Source organism: Diabrotica virgifera, chromosome 3 (genome assembly GCF_917563875.1).
Source record: "Diabrotica virgifera virgifera chromosome 3, PGI_DIABVI_V3a".
Taxonomy (NCBI): Eukaryota; Metazoa; Arthropoda; class Insecta; order Coleoptera; family Chrysomelidae; genus Diabrotica; species Diabrotica virgifera.
Window position 1 is genome coordinate 248,860,271 of NC_065445.1, and position 7,687 is coordinate 248,867,957.

At 32.8% G+C, this 7,687-nt stretch overlaps 1 protein-coding gene across 1 annotated transcript; it reads right to left on the minus strand.

The window, feature by feature from the left end:
* Nucleotides 1-508: 508 nt before the first annotated feature.
* Nucleotides 509-2,602, minus strand: LOC126881669 (protein arginine N-methyltransferase 5). The gene is made up of 2 exons (XM_050646061.1): nucleotides 2,462-2,602; nucleotides 509-2,404 (listed from the first exon to the last, which is right to left on the minus strand). The coding sequence occupies exon 2, from the start codon at nucleotides 2,399-2,401 to the stop codon at nucleotides 551-553; it is 1,851 nt and encodes a 616-aa protein (XP_050502018.1). The 5' UTR covers nucleotides 2,402-2,404; nucleotides 2,462-2,602; the 3' UTR covers nucleotides 509-550.
* Between the last annotated feature and the right edge of the window lie 5,085 nt (nucleotides 2,603-7,687).

Genomic DNA, 7,687 nt, shown 5'->3' on the forward strand with positions numbered 1-7,687 from the left:
CTAACACAGTTTGAAATAAAAAATAAAGGAATACTACAGACAGGTGTCTGTTTCGAACGGGTGTCATTTTCGAAATACAAAATATGTACTGAAAATCAAAATGTTTATCTGATGAAAATCGGTCCGGGTTAGCCGGACTTCCGGGTTATCGGGGGGCCGACTTATCGGGGCTTCACTGTACACATTAAAATTCTTTTTTAAATTTTGGATTAATTAAAAAAAAAATAGGTTTATAATTAATTTCAGTATTTAGATATAATAATGCTACTTATATTTTTTTTATTTTTTTTTCTCAATTTGAATATATTTTTTGGTGAAGATCACCTTCACCTACTTCACCTGGCCGGCCGCCGCTGGGATACGGATACAGGATACAAAATTTAAAAAGTATCTGGATACAGCTTTCGGATACATAAAAAGTATCTGGATATTGTATCCGGATACAGAAGTACCCGGATACTACCCAGCTCTGCTAAATTCTCAGAATTAATTAAAAAAATACACAAAATTAGAATGTTTATACATTTTTAATTTTTTAAAAGTTGCAGTATCAATGCTTCCTCATAAAAAAAGATCTCCCGTTTGGATTGATAATTCCACTGTTAACTGGACTTATCAAGCACCACTCATACCACACTTTATCACTAGATTCTGCCCTCCAAAAAGCCACTTCAATACTCTGTCCTTCTTCCACATAAACAGGATTCTCTAATGGAAATACAATTGGAAACCAACTAACCATACTTGGCGTGTGTGTCTCTGGATGTATGCTCAGCATCACATCTTTATAAAGAACTGTATCAAAATATCCTACGAATCCAGTCAAAAGACATGACAGTTCCGCTTGAAATTTCAGTTTCTTGTACCTCTGATTATTTATATGTTCACTCCAATTAGGATGCTTAAACGTGAAAAGAGCTTGAGGTGATGCAATTTCATAAAAGTTAGCCAAATGTGTGACGTAAGGTGTTTCATAACAGAACTGTAGAGTTTTATCCACTTGACGATTTGTTCGTATCTCATTATAAATTTTAGTACTCTGTAGTGGTGCTATATAAGAAGTATAAGACTGAGGTATAGATATACCTGACTTCTTTAGGAACCTTTGAGCTCCATCTAGACATTCAGGGGATAACTCGTTGTCTCCAAAAGAACCCAACAATTCAGATACTAATATATCAGCTAGTTCCGGCGGTTTGTATGTCCTCATATCACTATTGACAATAGTAACGTCATTATCCCATTCATCCTTATTACGATGCACTAATGTATTAACTGCAAAAGGATTTTTTTCAACTGCGTAGACCTTAATTTTTCTATCTAAAGCTAGCGATACATTAATAACAGCCTGTACCAAAGGACCCCTTCCTGCTCCGACTACCATTACAACTGGTGTCTCATCTTTTGGAAAAATTTCAATAGCTTTATAGACAGCGTTTTCGTAAGATGTATATTTAATATTATCTTTTTCGAAGATTTCATAAATAGTTGTTTCTAAGTGTTCGGTAAGTGGCTGCAGAGGGTTCTGGAGAAAATCTTCAAATCCATCGACAAAATCGGTTACTGTATCATATACATAAAGCTTTTTGCCCAAAAAGCTTATATATCTATTGTAAAGAGATAAGTCACTATCAGTATCATTTTTAATAACATACTGAACATCCAGACTCATGAATTTTTTAATAATTTCTTGATGAACTTTCGAGAGGACAGGTTTTCCATGTTGATTCGTTAAAAAGTGTGATGTAGGTATCACAATCGCTCTGATAGGCTCCCCAATCCATCTTTTCAGCTCATTTTCCGGAAGTAAGTGCTTAGTATCACTTAAATCAAGAACTAAACCTAGTCTTTTATCATAATTACAGTAAGTATGGAATTTATTCCACCAATCCCAAGTATCATATTCCGTTTCTGCAACGGGACTGTACCTGGAAGGGTGGGTCATTGGAATGTTTACCCATACACTATAGTTAAATCCTGAAACTAATTTTGAGTGTAAAACACGAGCTAATTGTACATTATCTGGTTTGGTAAGGGTCAACCAGATTGCTGGAACACCTAGGTGAGATGCGAACCCCAATTCTTCTTCGAATATCATTTTGCTATGTTCTCGAATATGTTCTACCTCACTGTCTAAGTCAATAGTAGGGGTTAATTGTCCAACCACTAGTCTGCCCCAATCAGAACTCCTCATTACTCTGTCTGTTCTTCCTATGACACTAGGACTATTGTTATTTAAGTTTCTGGTATAACTTGGATGTGTAAGTTGTGTGACTACAAAGTGGTATCCCTGTTCAAAAGCAGAGTCGACACCTTGTTTTATACTTGGGGGACAGCTCGTGTAGAGCCCAACAGACATCCTTTTCTTTTTATCATCTCCATTTAATACTTCTTCAGCCATTCTCTAAAATACAAGACATTAGTTATATGGTTAAGAGATTAAAATAAATTGCTCCATTACCTTTTTTTAAAAACTAGTAAGAATTAAAGGAAAACGTTATATATTAGAACTAGAGTACTTTAATAAAAACTAAACAAAAAATATCAACGTTTTTAGACCGGTACAAATTATAGGTTAGATTATAACTAAAATTTAAAACCGCGGATATTTAAAAGACATGCATCCACAACTAGGCAACTTACTCTACAAATGAAAAAAAATGATAAATTCGTAAAGGGTCATATTGTTCAGTTTTGATTTCAAAGTTTCGCTATTAACAAGAGTAATTTCTTAAAATAGCAATACATACATTTTTGTATAAAAAATAGACTATAGGTATTTGTTACTATGTTACTTGTACTATGTAATTCAGTACTTCTGTACTTCATTCAATTTTTCTCCTAGGGAGTACAATTTTTAAATTAGAAGAACCAAAAGTTTAATGGTTTGATGTTACAAGAAACAGAGAAATTAATTTTATAATGAAACTATCAAAATCCGTAAAAAATTATTTAATTTTGAGAGCTTTTAAACTTTTAACCAAAGAAAATTTGATACTCAACAATATAATATAAATATAAACTAATAAAGTTTAACTAATTTTTAAATTTTAGAGGATTCTAATAGGAAAACAATTTTTTCCGATTGTTGGTTGTTGAGACATAGCCAATTTTAAAATGTGCTTTTACTGCGCCCTCTATAGCTGACTTCCGAAGTTAACTCGAACTTGTCAACATAACTGAAGAATTTCAACACAGAGGGCAGTTAAAAAATTTTAAATTCAGCTGGCTCTGACACTTCTCAATCCGGATATTCATTTTTTTTTCGAATTCTGAGAAAACTAATACTAAATGAGTATTTTTAAAAAATTTAAACGCAGAATGAAAGATTACATTATTACCGAGGGTCGAAAGTCCCTGAGAACTTCTATGTTTATTTTAATAAGTTACAGTACAGAGGTGAAAAAGAATAGAAAATTGAGTTTAATTTTTAATTTCAAATATATTGATCATTTTTAAAAGAAACTTTGTTTATTCTAAGGGACTTTCGGTCCACGGTAATAATGTAAGCTTTCATTCTGCGTGTATTTTTGAAAAATATTTGTTTGTTTTTTCAAGATTCGAAGATAAATGATTGAATTTAAAAAGCATTGGCCGAAATTTTGCGCCTATGCTCTATGGTTAAAAATTACTTTACCTGTACGTACCCATATAAGCAGTGGGGTGGTCTCCTCCACATCCCACATATTTCGCTCGCCATCGTTTTCTATCCACCCATTCGTTTTCTTCTATAGCACTATCTGCCATAGACTATTATATGCCTTTCTTCCATGTTTCTGCGTAGGCCTTCCTCTTCTTCTTCTACTTATGGGTGTGTAACTTATTGCTCTTTTTGGCCATCTTTCCTCTGGCATTCTCATAACATGGCCATACCATGGCAACTTCTTCGTTTTTATTCGGTCAACCGTAGAATATATACACTCTGTCCGTCGTCTTATTTCTTCATTTGGTACGTGTTCTAATCTATATACCCTGCATGCTCTACGTAAGTACTTAATCTATTTCCGCTACTTCTATATTTTTCTCTCCTTTCCTTTCCTGTGAGTTGTGAGTTGCCAACACTCTGCCCCATAACTTATAATAGGTTCCACAATTGTTCTGGTACATTGTTAATTTTGTGTTCAGTTTCAATCTCATTATATAGATCATAGTAGACCATTTAAAACACGAGTTGCTTTTCTTCCTTGCTGTATCCTATGCTGCATAGAAGATCTAATTATAAAAATTACTTCACAATTTGACTAATTTTTTTTGATTGTCATTTTTATTGGATATTTATAAAACTTAAATATTTTTCTTTTTCGGTAAAAGAGCCATGGACCATAAATCATTTATCGTATATATATATGGAACCTATAAACACAGTTTTTATCTTTTAGCAAACATAATCTAAGAGAATATTATTTTTTATGTCATTCCATCGTTTTCTTGGTCTTCCCACTGATTGTCTTCCTATTGGGAATCGTCTTCGTCGTTCTTACTACTCTATTTGTTGTCATTGGGCTTATGTGTGGTCGTTCCATCCTACTCTTCTGTTTTTTATCCAGTTATTAATGTTGTCTACCTTGCATATCCATCGTAAATATCTGCACTTATCTAGCTCTATCCCATGGTATCTTACGATTTTACCATCGATTTTTCGAAGGGTTTTCATTTCCGCTGTTTCGAGCAATCCTTTTGTCCTCTCTGTGTCGGGTCGTGTTTCTGCCGCGTATGTCATTATTGGTCTGATGACTGTTTTGTAAATTCTGCTTTTCACTTCTTTTCCGATATTTTTATTTCTCCATATTGTTTCCTTCAGGCAACCTGCGGCTCTGTTTGCTTTATTCACTTGATCTTCCACTTCTGTTTCGAGCTTTCCGTAGCTATGGATAGTTTGATGTCTAGATATTTAACCTCCGTGACTCAGGGGCGGCCCGTCGGGGTAGGCAAGGTAGGCGCCGCCTACCCTCTTCAAATGTAGTACAATAATATAAATTATTAATATAAATTACTTATTTCAAAATTGTAATTTATAAATTTTGACACAATATCTACAATAAAATAGCAAAAATTATCCAAATTATTTTTAAAAATATCCAAAAAATTTTCTCCGTAGTTATAATTATTGTACGCTCCTTGTAGTATCAGTAGTACTGTATAGATTCTATATTCTCCTTGGTCAGGCACTCGGGAACGTAGCCTGAAATAGAACGACGCCAACACCGAATTGACGTGCGATCTCTCTCTGTTTACGCGAGCAGGCCTGCTGCAGGTCTGCTCGTAGCGACCGTATTCTACGATTTTGAACGGGCGGATAGGCACAGAGTCTTATAGCCGGACCTACAAAATTTTATCAGTTGCTTCTCTTGTGTCTTGTGAAACTGTTTTAAAATAATTGTTTTTTGATTTTGGCTGTTATTAGTAGGTTAAGTATTGAATAAAACTAGGTAGGACAATTTAAATTTGTTTATGAAAACTGAATAATGTGTTATTAGATTATATAGATAATTAAAAATTTAAAGCGAGGTTAATTGTTAACTTATCAATTTATTCGAATAGTAAATTATTATTTGATACATAAATAAAATAAGTAATATTTGACGTTGTTGAAACGTAGGTGTGTTAGTTTTATTGGTGGAAAAACTTTAGTCATCGAATATGAATATTTTAAACGATGTAATATGCAAAGTTTTAATAAATTTTAATAAGAAAAATCAAAGAAGCGGCTCTAATTATGCTAAATGAAACCAATTGTGTCGCAAATTCCTCGGTAGAATGCAGTAGGATGTGGTTACCCATACTGAAAGAGGAAGTCAATAGAAAGAAAATACCAAGATTAGTAAGTCAGTAATATTCGAGCTAGTACATATTTTATATTTTAGTATTACCTATATATCTAGTATTATTAATATTATTTAAAATTTAAACATGTTACAAGTCAGAATTTGGTATTATTTTTTGAGAGTAAATTAATGTAAGACCAAATACTTACGATGTCGGGATAGTATCACAGGTTTTTCCTGGTTTTCCCTTGTGATTTACTATGAAGTCTCTAACGCGAGAATTTTACTGTCGTTGCATTTGGTTGTCTTTTTAAAGACATATCACATGCTATAATTTTTTATGACGGATATTCTTGAGTTGGGGTTAATTTCATGTAATCGAATGAACTATCTTTCAGTAAGTCGTCCCAGGAACGCAACTCATAAATATTGGCAATATCATTTTAAAGTCTTCTACTTTGAAATGTATAATATATGTCTGAATTGCCAATATAAATGAGTGAGATTAAATAAATTATTAGAAGAATTTTTTTTTTACTTAGCAACAACACTTTAGTTTATTTTAGTAATATTTTGTATTTTGACAACGGCACCCGATTTGGGCGTCGAAACGTTAATAAAATAATTTTTTTCATTTTAATTGTGGCTTATTTCCCATATAAATAATTAATCATGTAATATGCAGTTTGATCGAGACGTCTTTTTCAAGGCGCCAAAATCAAGAAAGATTAGTAATTATTTCAATGGGCCGGCCTTTACAAAATTTAACAATTTTATCCACAGATAAGACAAAAGACAATCAACCATTTTCGAGATCGTTTAAAACAATATGGTATGAAAATCATAAATGGCTAAGCGGAAGTTATTTTAAAAATTCACTTTTCTGTTGGCCTTGTCTGTTGCTCTCAAATTTGAAGCAAAATGTTTGGGTGAGTCAGGGATATTCAGATTTGAAAAATTTATCAGCTAGTGTAAAAAAACATGAATCTTCGAAAGAACATTTAAACAATTGCTTAGATTTAAAACGGTTAGAAAAAAATAAACAAACTACTGACAGTGCTTTCGCTGGACATATTTCTCTACCTAATAAGATATATAATGAAGAAGTTGAAAAAGATTGAAGAAGTTGAAGAAATTGATGTTACAATTCTTTTAGCAAAACAAGAACTTACATTTCGCGGTCGTGATGAGAGCCATAATTCTTCAAACATGGGTAATTTTAAAGAAATTTTTAATTTAGTAGTTAAACGCGATCAGGAAATCCAGGATCATGTTAAAAAATAGAAGGGGTGTTCACGGGTTTGTCAAAAACAATACAAAATGATTAAATAGATTGTCTTGTCGATTACGTAAAAAATGAAATTTCAACAGAAATTAATGAAAGTCAATTTTTTTCTATACTAGCTGACGATACTACTGATATAACCGAAAAATCACAGTGTACTTTAACAATCCGTTTTGTTAACAAAGTTGGTCAGGTAACATAAAGATTTTTAGGGTTTTTTGATGTTAGCGATAATAGATCTGCAGACGCTCTATATAGTTTAATTTCAAACGTGCTTGAGCCATATGATTACAAAAATAAATTAATTGCTCAATTTTACGATGGTGCAAGTGTAACGGATTACAATCAAAAATTAAAGTATATGCTCCAAAAGCAATTTTTACACATTGTTGCGCTCATAGATTACATTTAGTATTGCAAGACGGCTCAAAATGTATTACAAACTGTAGGATATTTTTTGTCGCCTACCCGAAGTATATGTGTAGCCTACCCGCATACTGAGGTCACGAGCCGCCACTGCCGTGACTTGTTCTATTAGCTTATAACGTTTACGTTTTTGCATGTAAAATAGTATGTGATATAATGCTATTCTAAGTTCCCATGGATTAACTTCTCACGGTTTTAATCTACAGTAAGA